Genomic DNA, 14931 nt, shown 5'->3' with positions numbered 1-14931 from the left:
GGTCCTCTCCAATACTCTAATTTTATAGTTATCCACAGTTGTGGATATAACGGACCGTTGCCCCTGATCGTCGGAATATCGTTCCTCGGTAGGCGAGATGTGAGACTGATTCTGGTTCGGCTATGGGGATGCGTGATTGGATGAATGTGCTGACCAAATGCAGGTGTCATCGGGTTTGCTGACTTGGCTTCTGAGTGAGACTCTTTTTCCAACGTCTATGCATGCGGAGGATCTCACACGATCTAGTCGCCGGCAGATGTCAGTTGTCTTATTTCATCGTTAGCGTGGGGGGCGCACTTTGGCAAACGAAAGCGTGACCTCGCCCTCAGCTCATACTGAGATGTGGACAGTGAGGCGGATCGCGAGCTACGAAAACGTGATTTTGATTATTCATTACAACATAATCATCTATATCGTGGCTTCCAGGAATTTCTCATAGCCTCATCGGCTTCATGATAGCTTCACCGACCACAGGTGTCTCATGAGAGACATGATCGATGTGTGAAACTTATCCTGTGACCCGCATTTATGATAGCTACAACAACTATTTCTTGAGCTTCTCATTCGCGCGCTTCAGAGTAGCCGACTGCGGATCACATCACCTTGCGACAGCTGGCGAGATAGATCAAGATCCAGTCGATCGAAGATGAGTTCGCAATTTCAATCGTCATTCCCGCCATATCTTTCAAAGCTGCACGTCATCTCGCAATAGTGATGAGTGAAGTCGACATATGTCACAGCTAAGGCGTGATTTTCATTTCATTCCCGAAAGCTCGGATTCATGAGAAAGGATCTCATTCACGATCTCCTATTCATAACCTCTCATCAATTTGCCAAAGTCTCACTCAACCCACCAGAATACCACCCGTTGCCGCTCGGAGGCACCTCGACTGCATCCGCTCCCGTCCCGCGCCCAGCCGGACACATCTCGGCGTCACCAATCGAAGCGAACCACATCTTCCCCTCCTCCATATCTCCATCGCCCGCCTCCGGCATCGGCTCCCGCTCCGAAGTGTGGGGTCCCCAGGCGTCACTAGTCATCGGCGCCCCGCCGTAACGACTCGAAGAAGCAACTTGAAGAGTCGTGGCCCAAGAGTCGACGAGTGTCGCGTTGCTCGGAGCCATCAAAGCGGGCAGAGCGGGTCCGACGGCGGGCGTCACGGCTCCCACCCATCAGGGTTCGCAGCTCATTCTGACAAACGATGATGCAATGTCCCCGAAACCCCTCACTTGTTTAAAAAGGCCACCTACCTTCTCACAACATCTGCTGGTGATTCTCACGATAGCTCCCAAACTCTTCATCCCATATCTGAACCTCGCAAAACTCACGTCAAAATGTCTTTCGGTAACAAGGCCAAGCTTAACTCCGGCGCCGAGATCCCGTACGTTTCCCGCCGTCAGAAATCCTCCCGTTCTGTCCCCTGCCGATCCTATTACCCCGCTTCCTGCTTTGAGCTTCACTGACTTTTGACCCCTCATTCCAGCACTCTGGGTTACGGCACCTGGCAGTCCAAGCCCGGTGAAGTCTCTGTCGGTGTCTACGAGGCCCTCAAGGCCGGCTACCGTCACCTCGTGAGTCTTCACTTGGTCTTATGTTACTTTCGTGGCTGATACTAATTGTTCCTTCAGGACTTGGCCAAGATCTACCAGAACCAGCCCGAGGTTGGTGAGGGCCTGAAGAAGGCTCTCGCTGAGGTCCCCGGCCTCAAGCGTGAGGACATCTTCATCACCTCCAAGCTCTGGAACAAGTAGGTTCAAACCTGTGGCTCATGAAGTCCTCTTTCTAATAATTCCATAGCAACCACCGCCCCGAGAACGTTGAGGCTGCCCTCGACGAGACCCTCCAGGAGCTCGGCCTTGACTACCTTGACGTAAGTACAATTGCCGTCTGGTATGACTTAAACATGAACGCGAACTAACTTCTTCAGCTTTACCTCATCCACTGGCCCGTTGCCTTCAAGAAGAACGGCGGCGAGCTCTTCCCCAAGGTTGCCGGCGACGACAACGAGGTCGACCTCGACCAGGGTGTCTCCCTCGTCGACACCTGGAAGGGTCAGTACATCACACCAACGATTTCACCGCGCACTTACTAACTTATGTCTGCCAGCCCTGATCGACCTCCCCAAGACCAAGGCCAAGGCCATCGGTGTCTCCAACTTCACCATCGACGACCTCCAGACCATCATCGACGCCACCGGCGTCGTCCCCGCCGTCAACCAGATCGAGCGCCACCCCCTCCTCCAGCAGAACGACACCCTCATCAAGTACGCCAAGGAGAAGGGCATCCACATCACCGCCTACTCCGCCTTCGGCAACAACGGCTTCGGCCTGCCCCTGCTCATCGAGCACGACGTCGTCAAGAAGATCGCCGAGAAGCTCAACGCCACCCCGGCCCAGGTCGTCCTCGCCTGGTCCCAGGTCGGCGGCCACTCCGTCATCCCCAAGTCCGTCACCCCCAGCCGTATCGTCTCCAACTTCCAGGAGGTCAAGATCTCCGACGAGGACGTCGCCGCCATCAACGAGATCGGCAAGCAGCCCCGCCGCTACAACATCCCCTTCACCTACAAGCCCCGCTGGAACATCAACATCTGGGACGAGAAGGAGGAGCAGGGCGCTGCTAACCGCGTCGTTCGCAAGCTGTAAATATGTGATACCATGTGGACACTAGAGCGGCCTAGACGGATGTAGATAGACGACTCTATGAATAATGAAAAGAAATGTAATAGACACACCCACATCTCAAATATGTGACATCTCGTAAGATGAATTGATCTGAAGAAGATTGTGGGCGGGTCGAGTTCAGTGGCACTAGATCCGCAATGTCATTATCCTAGCATTTATATTCAGCAACTTATACGCCACTGACTAGCAGCAGGATTTCGAAGCAAGAATATTCTTTTGCCAAAACAAATTCCAAAGGAGGGTATTCCAAAGGAGGGTATTCCAAAGGAGGGTATTGGAGCTCAGTCGACATATTACTTGAATGCTCCAGTCTATCAATGTGGTAAGTAAGTAGAGTCTCCAAACCTAGAGTAAGGGCACTTATTAGCGTTGTAGGTTGCTTTGCCGGATAGGAAGCCTGTGGTGATTAGTTGGCCTCGAGGGTTTTGGCCAAGTTGAAAAAATATGAAGAAGGCATTTAAGCCATGGTTTTCGAAATAGGTACTGAGAAATCCACTGGTACAGGACAGAGTATTGATACATCGTGGCTTGTTTGTGGCGTCAATGCTTAGAACCACAGCAGAAGTCAACAAGCACCACGAATGAATATGTCCTTGACCCATCTAAACGGCCCGAAAGAGTAAAACATTTGCCTCCACATGATCGAACGCCTCACAGGTTTTGGTCTACGAAAGAACCTCTGATCATGAGTCTGTCCCATGGCGTTTACTGGGCAACATCTGGGGTTGGGTAACGAAAGAGCGCGCGATCCCCTTGCGGCTGACTTGAGGCTTGTTCCTCCAAAACTCAACACGTTGTTGCCCCGCCACCAAATTATTCTGGAGGAGTGAGCGCATTGCCTATGCGTTTAGCAAAGCATAGGAACTTCCGTCAGAAAACGGGACAACCAACTTCTGGCTTCACCAGTATATAATAGTCTATATAACCTTCTGGTCCGTTCTTGAAAATCATTCAGCTCTCTCTATCTTGATCACCCACTCTTACTTCTATTTATTGCACTATCATTCATTCCTGTTTTCATTCATATCTCGACGCTGCCAGATCTACCATCGTCACTATGCGTGCTACCACCGCAGTCCTCTCCCTCCTCACGGCAACTTTTGCCGTCGCCGGCTCTCCTAAAGGCAGTCCAACCCCCGACCCCTACGAGGCCATCCACCAAGCCTCCTACCTCCTAGCCTCCCTCCTCGACACCAAGCAGTATTCCCGCCTCAACGAGGCTATGACCGACGACATCATCTACGACAGCCGTCCCCTGGGCGCTTACGGCGGGCTCTCCACCGGCCTCGCTGAGACCAGCAAGAACATCGCCGCAGCTTTCGGTGATGCGCTCATCGAGCACCAGGTCGGCAACGCGCTGATCCGCTTCAACAACCCCGAGGCCACCTCGGCGAACGTCAGCACGTACCTCACCTGGTCTCGCTGGGACTCCGCCAATCTGCACGACATCACCAAGACGTTCCGCATCTACGAGCGGTGCGATGATCTGTTTGTCGTCGACCCCAAGGATGGCCGATGGAAGCTCAAGTACAGCTTGGTTGTCAACCAAGGGCCCGCGGTTGAGGCGCCGTACTTCCCCCAAGATGAGGAGAAGGATGACGGGAAGAGCTGTGATCAGGATGCTTAAGTTGGAAACGATACCCACTAGAGGTTATATGCGTGCAAGGGAACTGGGACTTGCTTGAAGGTACAGTGTGCATCGTAATGCCAGCAGCTGCTACGGAAAGTGATCGAGAGCATGATACTATAGAATCTAGATAGTGACAGGATAAGACAGGATAAGACAGGATAAGACAGGATAATAGAATATTGAACATTAAACTTTTCGGAGCGTATTGAGGCAATCCTTGAAATTCAACTGAGTTTGATAACTTCATTAACACTAAGGTTAGGTTAGGAAGTTGCCCTCGTCATCCTCAAATCCCAACTCAACCATACTTGCGCCGACGACGGTCAGCTTCCCCTCAGGTTTATCCCGCAATATGTCAATCATTCGGCGCTCGCCAATGATGTCCTTCGCAGAGTTCATAATGCTCATCTCATCGTCGTTCAGAGTTACGAGTCGAAGGTTATCCTCGAGTCGCGAGTGCGACTTGCTGGTGAAGATGGCCGTAATACCTCGCTGAACAACCCATGAGAGATGGATCACGCCGACGGAGCAGCCCTTGGCTTTAGCCAAATTGACAAAGATCTTATTAGTCAGAAGCTGGTCAAAAGGAGGTCCGTATGCGCCTCCCATTATCCTAAGAAGACATCAGCCCCACATACTTCAATATCCCCGCGAGGTGACATACCCGCAACCCATGACATGAATACCCTTGGATTGACAGTAGGGCACCAAGTTCAAGCAAGGATTCAATGCATGTAACTCAATCTGGTTGACCGCCGGCAAGACACTCGCGTTCTCGAGCAGGGTCGCCCACGTCTTCTGCGTAAAGTTGCTCACACCAATAGCCCTGCACTTGGGACCAACAAGACCTTCCATCATCTTCCATGTCTCCACAAAAGTCGGGGAACCCTCGATGCCAAGAGGCTTCATGTCCGGCGTGGTAGCGCACGGGAAGTGCATGAGATAAACGTCGACGTAGTCCAGCTGCAGTCGTTCCAAGGACTTGCTGAGTGCTTCGCCTGGCATGTGGTGGTAGCTGTGCCACAACTTGGTGACGACTGTGATTTCCTCGCGGGGGACGCCGCTTTCGCGGATGGCTTTGCCTACGACGGACTCGGTTCCGTACATCTGGGCGGTGTCGATGAGGCGGTAACCGGCGCGGAGGGCGTGGACGATTGAGGCTATCATGGCGGGTTCGTCCGAGACGCCGGGCTGGCCTTTGGGCTGGTTAGTAAAGTCAATGTACACAGGCTCTGATGAGTACATGGACAGCAAAATATTCACTTATGGAAAGACTTGCCTTGCCATGTTCCCAGACCAATGAAGGGCATCGTGCCGGCTTAGTGAAACGTCAGCGCAATGTTAGCGATGTTGAGTCACGATATCTATACCCTTTTTGAGAATGAATGCCTTTGCCAAAATAATAGGGTTTCCTTGCATTTTGAATAAGCTTGACAAAGGTCAAATGCCATGTAGTGTTCTTGAAGGGTTTAGTAGCTTCCGAGCCAACAACTTGCGTGCACGTCTTAAGGTGGAGTCTGCACTGAGAACAGACTGAAGCATCACGTGTGGCCAGGTAATCGGGTATCTCGAGTTGGGAATGGAATTATGATCATACATGTGAAATTATTCTTTTGAAGACAAAGCAACTCTGTTTTGCTTCCGTCAGGGCTATGCAAATTTTAATAAAGTAAGTCTACCTCGGCGCCCAACCAAACATATTGAAGAGCTCCCTATGACGAACAGCCCAGTCCTATATTCCTGGGGCAACCACAACAGGTTGTTGGAACCCTTTTTGATCCATTCGCTGTCTGGAATATACGAGTAGCTCTTTTGGAGAACCACCCCAGGTCCGAACAGGTACCGCCAGTGCAGTTCGGACCCGACTTCCGATTCAACATCAAGCGTTTTCATGGTCAACGCAATCGTTTTGATACTGCCGTAATGACGTAGGAGATCATATCCCGTCATTAGACAGTCTATATCCTCTGTTTGTAGGAAGGGATCGAATTCCTTCAGGATGGTTTCCCCCTTGCGAGCACCAGAGGCCACATCATAAACCTCCAATACACGATTCCTTTTGAACCGCCTTAGGGACACCAGCGCGAGCCGGGAACCGTTCCTCAGAAAGATAAACTCATATGGCAAGGTGATTTCAGATCCCCGACCCCATTTGCTTATGCGTACCCCACGTGTAGTAGTCAGATCATATACTCCAAAAACCTGATCCTCATCCTCGACTTCCTTGCTGCAGCCGAAGACAAGAAATTTATCGTCGGAGAGGTAAGCTGATAGGACGTTTAAAAGGCCTCGTGGCCTTGCAAGTCGCTGAACGCGGAGCCCCAGCTCGACATCCCAAACACTAATGTCAGTGTTAGCAACGATGTTAGAAATAGTGACAATGCGTTTTTCATCAGCCGAGAAAGCGATTGGAAGCTCATCGGCCATGTATTTCGGCAGCCCGTGAAAAAACGAAAGGTGGCCCTCAACTCCTGCTTCGAGAGCTGGATGAGTTAGCAAATTGGAAACGTATCTGTGTAACATCCATGCCTCACCGACTGTGTCTTCGGGTTTGCTTGGTGACATAGAGGACACCTTTGCGGTAAAGCCTGAACCCGACTGGAACTCGTCGCACGCAATGCATTGCGACGCTTCCATCGGAGAAGTATCCTCAAGTCGTGTTTTCGAATTCTCGAGTTGTTCAATATTCCATAGCCTAATGGTGTACCCATACGAGGCAGTTGCGAGGAGGGACCCGTCGTTTGAGATTCTCAGGGATTCAATGTGGCCTGTGTGACCCTCCAATACTCCCAGGTGATCACCTGTGTTCAAATTGAATAGTTCCACCTCATCCTGGCCGGAGTTGTTGCAAACGACGGCAATTCTTTTGCCGTCCGCCGACATAGTCACACTGCCAATATGTGAAGATCGCGTCAGAAGCGGCAACTTTCGTGTGCTGAGACACTCGCCCGTCCATACACTCCACTCCGTGAGGCTGTAGTCAGAAGTACGGAAACCAAGAACGGAGGAGCCGTCTGCAGAGAAGACCATGGGACTCATCGTATCAAGACTGGTTGCCAAGACCCTTAAACATACACCTGTGGATGAGTTCCAAAGTCTAGAGGTTCCGTTTTGATGTGAAGAGATTATAGTGGTGCCATCGGGGGAGTAGGCTATTGAGATGGCCCATCCAGTGTAGTCGCGAAGGACTTGCGAATTGTAGGGTTCGGCCGTACTCCAGAGCTGAATGCTGCCCGCCCTGATACAAGCTACACGCGTACCATCTCCAGAAATTGCCATAACTGTCGATTTTGAAAAGCGAATAGACTCGTCTTCGAGTGTGACGATTTCTTTACCGGTGGATGTGTCAATAAGTCTCATGGTTCCGTCATCCAAAGCCGACGCAATCATTGACCCATCTAGAGAGCACACTGCAGTAATGACTGGTCTGTCACATTTGATTGTTTGCAGACATTGACCCGTGGCTGTGCTCCAGAGCTTGATGGCTCCATCCAATGACGCAGATACCAGTGTAAGTCCATCCGGCGAAAAAGTGGTCGATGTTATCTGGTCGCTGTGGCCTTCCAGTGTTTGCAAACAAACTGTCCACTCGTCGTCTACCTCCGGCTTTGTAAGTATCCAGTCCGGTTCATGTTGTCGGAAGTGTGTCCTGATGATACTTCGCTTCGGGCTGAATACAAGCGCTGCGTAGACTTGAAGTGGACTTTGCTCAATCCCAGAACGAAAGTATCGCATGTAACGAAGAGCGTCTTGGACGAATGGTCTCTCTTTGGCACATTCCGACGAGTCCTAATCATATTTAATATGTGCATTAAGTGTGTCCAGGTCCTTTTCAACGTACCTGAATAGCGCACAAGAGTTTGGATATACAGTCAACGCCCTCAGAGTAGTTTTGTAATAGGCCCACGGCTTCCACCCAGTGAAGGTAATATTTCCGCATGAATGCCAGGACCTGACCGAGCTGCTCGTTTCGTGCTGGCCTGATATCGCTAAGATGATCGATCCAGTGAAAACATGAGTACCGAATCGATTTCAGTGGATCATCAACGTCGACCGGCGCATCCTCAACAGACGTTCCAGGTGATTCGAGGTTGCACATGTTGAACCGAAGAGTGCGTGACATGATTTTTAGCGACCTCGAAAATGCCAAATCATGTATGCGACTTATGCCAAAAGGCATTACCTTGCTAATAGCTGGCCCAAGCAGAAAGTCCTTTGCCGACTGATGAACAAAGCAGACGAAGCCTCCTCTACCAGTGAGAATTGAGTTGCACTCGCTAATTATATCCTCCAGCGGGGACTTGTGATCAAGAAAAGCCGTCATTTCCGTGAGGTGTAGTGGTCGGTGTACCACGGATGTAAGAGCCAGGACTTGTATGCATGTGTCCTTGTCCGGGGAATTCAGAATATCGCTCAGTATCCGGTCATAGAGTGACTCTAAGCCCCGTGGGTATTGCATTAACTGAATGCGTGTGTGTCGTCTCGAGCTTCTGAGCTCTGCCAGCTGCTCGCATACTAAGGCCACCCAAAGAAATGTGTCGTTGGAATTTGAGGTTAAGTGAGCCCGAACATCTTCTTGCATGGTGTCGTCGTACCCTTTCAATGCTGAAAGCCTTTTAACCTTGTGGCAGATGTAGTTATCCACGGCTGCGGAGATAGCCTGGTCATTTAGTTCCAAAGAAACTCGGACTTGGTCTGTCGCAGCTGCCATGCCGTTCTCAATGCTTGGCCAGTTGCGGCTAGACACAACGACCTTGACTTGGGCCGAAAGACTTGTGATAACGCGAAGGAGTTGATCAAGACCTGATGTGCACTCGTCCAAAGCATCTATGACGAGGACGACGCCTTCGAGGCTTTCGTGCAACGTTGTGGTCATCATCATTCCGCGTAAAATATTCCAAGCATTAGCGTCTTCAAACAATTGTTTTCCTGCGTTTTCGTATTTACCGAGAAAGGATTCTGTGAGTAACGGCCATTGGCAGAATAACGCATAGAGAAGCCCTCGAAGAACTGATGTCGCCGTGTTGAGCCTTTCGTCGGCGGCTTGACAGAAGAAAAGTATGGGCTCCTCTCCGCTCTGTCTCAGCTCGTCAATAGTACCACACATCAGCATGGTCTTTCCCTTCCCAGGATCGCCTTTGATCCAAAGTAGGCGACGCTGTGTATCCTCTCGCCATTGACAGAAGTCTTCGTTTTCGAGAATCCAGTTGTATGAATCACGAAGTAAGCCCCCTTTCGTGTCTTCGATTCGGATCTTGTCATCGCGTGGGTCGGTGACTCGTAGATCGGCAAGAAAACTGCTTGACTTCTTCTCTGCCACTGGATAAAACGTTAGCAGCTCATTGTGAATCACCCCGGACTTCGATAAACTCACAAAAGTTGATTGCATTGTACTGATTACCAGAGCCAGTGTTGTTATTCTGAGTCCCAGTGCCATAGTTGGAAAATACCATGGCGGGCTTATTCACCGACTGATTCTGGGTATCCACGGCAATAGTCCCTTTTGGCCGGACGAGCGGCGCAGAGCCGCCAATGATCGCTGTGTAGTGTCTGTAGCAAGTCGCCGTTGAGGAAACGAAAGAAGGAAGAAGCTGCGGCGACGGATGCCAGTTTAAAAACATCGACGGGTTGCCTCGCCGCCTTGTCGAGTGAGGGGAAGTGCATATGCAGTCAGCCCGGTGGAACCACCAAATGCAATATGCCGCGCAATACAATGCAGCCACCCTTATAATCTGGTTATTGATATCTCGCCATACCCAACGGCCGGTGGAACCACACTAATTGTCTGAGGGTTAACCCAATGGAAACCGAGCATTTCACCTCGGTGCCGGATAATGAGGCGGAGTTATTACAATTGACTTATTGTGCCTAGTCTACAGACTTCCAAGACACTCATCATGTGCCGCTCTTCGTGAAACCAGGCTAGGTCTTTTCAAATCTTTCGAGACTCGCCTGCAAACGATCTCAATGCCATCTCTTCCAATTGAGCCTTTCAAACCGGGAAACATACAATATCAACTCCAAAGTGAAGGTCGCCTGGATGGCTAACTTTGCTCCCCCTCAGCGCCGCGAAGCATTCGAGGTCGCCGTGGTGTGCGCTTTACCTCTCGAATACGATGCAGCCACGCTGATATTTGATGAGTTTTGGGACGAGGACGGCGACCGCTTCGGAAAAGCCCAGAATGACCCGAATAGCTACACTACCGGGCGCATGGGACGCCACAACGTTGTTCTAGCATTGCTTCCCAACATGGGCAAAGTCGGATCGGCAGGAGCAGCTGCAGCTCTGCGCTCTAGCTATACGGGATTGAAGATTGCCATCCTGGCCGGCGTTTGCGGTGGCGTTCCCAGTCATGGAGGCGAGGTTAATGGCATCGTTCTTGGAGACGTTGTGGTTAGCAAACGGGTCGTCCAGTTCGATCTTGGACGACAATACCCAGACAAGTTCACCCGCAAGGATACCGTTGACGACAATCTTGGTCGGGCTAGTTTGGATATCCGTTCTTTAATCGGGATTTTCGAGACCGAGTTTGGACTGGGTCGGCTTGAGGACAGAGCACTCGACGTTCTTGATTCTATTCAACAGAAGGCCATTGTCAAGCGCCGTCGAACTCGGTATACTCGCCCAGCAACGATAGAGGATAAGCTCTTCAGGTCAACTTATCTCCACCTCCATCAAGACCGGAAAACAAGACGCTGTGGATGTAGCGACGCTGGAGGCTGTGATATAGCCATTAGCGCATGTTGTACGGACCTTGGATGTGACTCAGAGCATACGATATCGAGAGACCGTCTCAGCGACTCAGAAACTCAACTTCCTCGGCTTCATGTCGGCAACGTAGCCTCTGGCGACACCGTCATGAAGTCTGGAGAGCATCGCGACAGACTCGCTAAGGAGCATAATATCATCGCTTTCGAAATGGAAGGTGCTGGCATGTGGGATCAAATCCTGTGCGTTGTCGTGAAGGGAGTTTGCGACTATGCAGATAGCCACAAGAATAAAAGGTGGCAGCCTTATGCAGCCATTACGTCTGCAGCCGCTACGAGGGCCATTTTGGATCGGTACATCCAACAAGACAAGCCGATTGCTGTAGATGAAGGTTCTCCCGGTGGTAGACACACCATCAAGTTCAACAACACGGGCTCTGGAACTCAGAATAACAATACTGGCAGCGGGAAGCAGTATGTCGCAGAAAGCATGAGTTTTTGAACATCACATGCAGTGTATGCAAGGCGAGAGATAAAAGACGTACGTTGATCAAATTTGATATCTCAACCTTTTTCCCCGCGACATTTTGGTGCTATCCTGATAGATGATTACGACTCTGGGTGCGAATGACTTGGCTGTTGTATGAAAACTTGGAAGTCACATGATAATGACTTGATATGTGCCGCCGTCCAAGTTCGCATTGCTGAGTAGGCTTTCCCTTCGTACCGGCGAGGGCGTATTGTAGTCCTCTTCAGTTGGGCCCGCTCAGAGCCTCGACTCAAAACTATCGAGGGTGTCTCCTAGCAGTCCGGTCTTCCATAATGCCCTAATTCTAACGACGTCTTCCAACTTTTCAAGCTGGCTTTTGATGTTCTCAATCGAGCATCTCAAACAAACCTTTTCTCCCTGGTTTAGTGGTATATCACTCCAAATGTCGCTTACGCGCTGCTGAGGGAAGCCTTTCCAGCGTCGATTCTGCGTACGCCACTCCCACTTGATACCTAGGTTAGGCACTAGGTAAACATCCTTCTCGAGCTCCCAGTCTTCAGGCCCGTACGTGAACTCCAGGAAACCATCTGCAACTCCTTTTTGCAGTCTCGTGCATTTGGAGTTCTTGTGCAGCCAATGGAAAGTCTCATTGCCGGTCAGAACGGGGAGGACCTCCCATAGAGTTGTAGTCCTGTGTCCGGGCAAAGCTTGTCGAAGTGTGTGACAAATCCAATCTCCAGACGAAGTTCGGTATTCGTATAGCAGCTTGTTCAAATGCCCCTGAACAGAACTCATTCTCTCGGCCAGGGTTTCTTGGATCTCTGCTATCGGCCGTTCCTGTACTGTACTGTCGAGCACAGAGCTCACGATGGTGTTGAAGCAAAGGTAAGAGAAACAGGTTACCAATCTGAACGCTTGGTCTTCTATCCTTCTCAGAATCATGTAAACAAGCTTCTGCTGCTTGGAAACATCCTGGTGCTGGTCAGGGTTCAAGACGTATATCTCGTCGCCTTGCTGGACAATCTCTTCGAGAGGATGCCGGCTGGCAACGAAAATTGACCTTGTGGCGTCATGCTTCATTTCGTAAAGAGCCATATATTTAAAACAGCTGCCTTTCACCGGCGTTGGAATCGAATTAATGGAGGCAATTTTCGTTAGCCATAGAGAGATGGAGGCAGTATTGGGATCCATGCCGAAATCCGAATGCCAAGGAGGCGGTCGAAAGTCGTTTCTCTCTTTTAAATCAGTGAGTGGCGTCCAATTGTCGTAAGCTATTGCGGGATCTTGAATTGCAGTGAATCGTATTCCTTTCCTCACGACTATTCCATGGGCAGAGCGGGTATCCCTTTGGCGGTTAAGTTTCTGATCAGCCAGATCATCTCCGTACTTACAAACCGCCTCGTCAAACTTGTGGAAATCTGATATAAGCTCAACAGGCGGCTTGAATATCTGCTCCCAATCTTTCTGGGTCTCCCATGCGGGCATCCAAGATGGTTCGTGACTTGCGGAAGTTCCTCTTGCAGAATAGAATAGTTCAAGTTTGTGGTCGTTGACGATGCAGTGAGCGAAGAAACCAATGGCCATATGTCGAGCGGAGATTGTATAATTGGCACGTATCATGAAGTCGGCTGCGTCGGGATTCGCTGGTAGCAGACCAAGTACGCCGTACAACTTGTCTCGGAAGTCTGAAGCATGCGACTTGGAGGTCAACACCATCAGATCCCATAGCTTTATGCTTTTCTTCTGTCCTCGAGCAACGTATTTGAACCACGATGCAGCTGTCTTCCCCCAAGAGAGCTCTCCACGGTTCGACGTAGGCTTTTTGAGCTTCTTGGCGGTGATGCGGTCTGCCCAGAAGACGGTGTCTCCAAGCGGAACGACGACGCGGGGAGCTAATGTCAACTCTTGGATCACCCAAAGCCGGCTGAAATACCGCCTTTGCAGCAACTTGGTTATGGTCATAGCCGTGAACCCTGAAGAAGAACTTTGTTTTCGCGTGAGAACGATATCGGGCAGCAATACCGTGCGGATAAACTTACCTTGTATCAAGCTCGTGAAGCCAACGCCTAGCCGGTGGCATCTGCCCCATGTTGCTGACAAGATCCTCGCCGAGCCATGCCCATACTTGTGAGCATTTAGTGTAAAGATTGCCCATTTTAGACACCTGAACTGCTCTTTCTTCCGCGTTGCTCTGGTCGATGCAGATAGCGTCGATCCAGAGCGTCCGTATTCCTCGTACAGGACGGAGGTACCGCAACATGGCGCAACAGTTTTGGGTTTGAAATATCACATCCCATCGATCACCGATGTAAATAGGATGGCAACTGTGACTTATTGTCAGGTCCTCATCCAACAGGCTATGGGCTTCTTCAGGGTAACTCTGTCAGAGCTCTAGAGAAAGCTGATAATGTGTATATGGCATACTGACCGGCGAGAATCGTCACCTTCACCGCCCCATGTGTATGATACTGCATCGTACTCAGGAAAACGATTATCATTGTACGTTTCCAGAGACAGGTGGATTGGATAACGTCGATTTCCATTTGGCGGCGCGGAAAACACAGCTAGGCGAAACTGATCAGATGCCAGATTATCTTTGTACGTGTTCTGCTTGAATTCGATGCGTGCTCGGGTGTGTTCCGTATGGTATCCAATGCCCTGCGATGATTTATTGTCGTCGCTGGGAGAGCGTGAGTTGATTTGCAATGAACTAGGCCGAGGCAGTTGCCGATAAGGTACCGTAGATGGCCAATGAAGATTCATGTCACCATACGTTTCGTTGAGGGGGATTGAAGGTAGTGATTTGGAATGCTCTCTTATGTCATCGAGAAGGCAATGTGCGGACGATTCGCAAGTTCGGCACCGTGGAATCATGTCATCCCCAACGGAGACATCAGGTAGAACGCAGTCTGAGTGCCAATTAGCCATGATCGGAACGAAATGATCTCGGCTTAGAATGCTTGAAGAGACATATCCGTTAGATATGAGTTACAGAACTTGAAAGATCCCTAGTGTTCAGATAAGAGGCAATGTTCCGCGTAATTAACGTGTAAAATCAGGCCGCCGAAGTCATTCGGCCTGTCCCTCACTTTTTCCACTTTACCCATCGACGGTATTCCAAGATGGATGCCTAGACTACCCCGCTGCTTTGATGTCAGCCAGTGTGGCCTTGCGTGCGGCTACTATCTTCTGATAGGACGCCTCATCTGCAAGTATGCGCTGGCGAAGAATTACGGGCGTTTCAATGTCAAAATGCATTCTTCTCCTACCTTTCGGTTATAACCGCAATGAGAGCCACGGACACAGAACTTCTCCATAAAGCAAAACCATTGCAGCAGAGCAAGTCCTCCCGTGTTGTGAACGAGTCGTTCTCGGCGGAGCTCCGCCCCGCATCGGATACCCACGGCCCCACTTCGGCATG

The 14931-nt window shown here is 50.5% G+C and overlaps 4 protein-coding genes across 4 annotated transcripts; 3 read left to right on the top strand and 1 right to left on the bottom strand.

The window, feature by feature from the left end:
• Positions 1 to 1335: 1335 nt before the first annotated feature.
• On the top strand, positions 1336 to 2643 carry CkaCkLH20_00590 (aldo/keto reductase; the record flags this gene model as incomplete). Its single annotated transcript, XM_038883310.1, has 6 exons — positions 1336 to 1382; positions 1485 to 1572; positions 1630 to 1748; positions 1799 to 1871; positions 1929 to 2052; positions 2108 to 2643. 6 exons carry the CDS (start codon positions 1336 to 1338, stop codon positions 2641 to 2643), a joined length of 987 nt encoding a protein of 328 aa, XP_038750905.1.
• A 1096-nt stretch (positions 2644 to 3739) lies between these two features.
• Positions 3740 to 4309, top strand: CkaCkLH20_00589 (uncharacterized protein; the record flags this gene model as incomplete). Its single annotated transcript, XM_038883309.1, has 1 exon — positions 3740 to 4309. The coding sequence occupies one exon, from the start codon at positions 3740 to 3742 to the stop codon at positions 4307 to 4309; it is 570 nt and encodes a 189-aa protein (XP_038750904.1).
• A 261-nt stretch (positions 4310 to 4570) lies between these two features.
• CkaCkLH20_00588 (putative aldo keto reductase protein) lies at positions 4571 to 9765 on the bottom strand (the record flags this gene model as incomplete). Its single annotated transcript, XM_038883308.1, has 4 exons — positions 4571 to 4925; positions 4977 to 5508; positions 9086 to 9631; positions 9687 to 9765. The coding sequence occupies 4 exons, from the start codon at positions 9763 to 9765 to the stop codon at positions 4571 to 4573; spliced, it is 1512 nt and encodes a 503-aa protein (XP_038750903.1).
• A 587-nt stretch (positions 9766 to 10352) lies between these two features.
• On the top strand, positions 10353 to 11522 carry CkaCkLH20_00587 (uncharacterized protein; the record flags this gene model as incomplete). Its single annotated transcript, XM_038883307.1, has 2 exons — positions 10353 to 10927; positions 11111 to 11522. 2 exons carry the CDS (start codon positions 10353 to 10355, stop codon positions 11520 to 11522), a joined length of 987 nt encoding a protein of 328 aa, XP_038750902.1.
• Positions 11523 to 14931: the final 3409 nt, after the last annotated feature.

This window comes from Colletotrichum karsti (assembly GCF_011947395.1).
Source record: "Colletotrichum karsti strain CkLH20 chromosome Unknown Scaffold2, whole genome shotgun sequence".
NCBI lineage: Eukaryota > Fungi > Ascomycota > Sordariomycetes > Glomerellales > Glomerellaceae > Colletotrichum > Colletotrichum karsti.
Note: the sequence above shows the minus strand (reverse complement) of the source record. Positions and strands in the feature narration are given on the sequence as shown.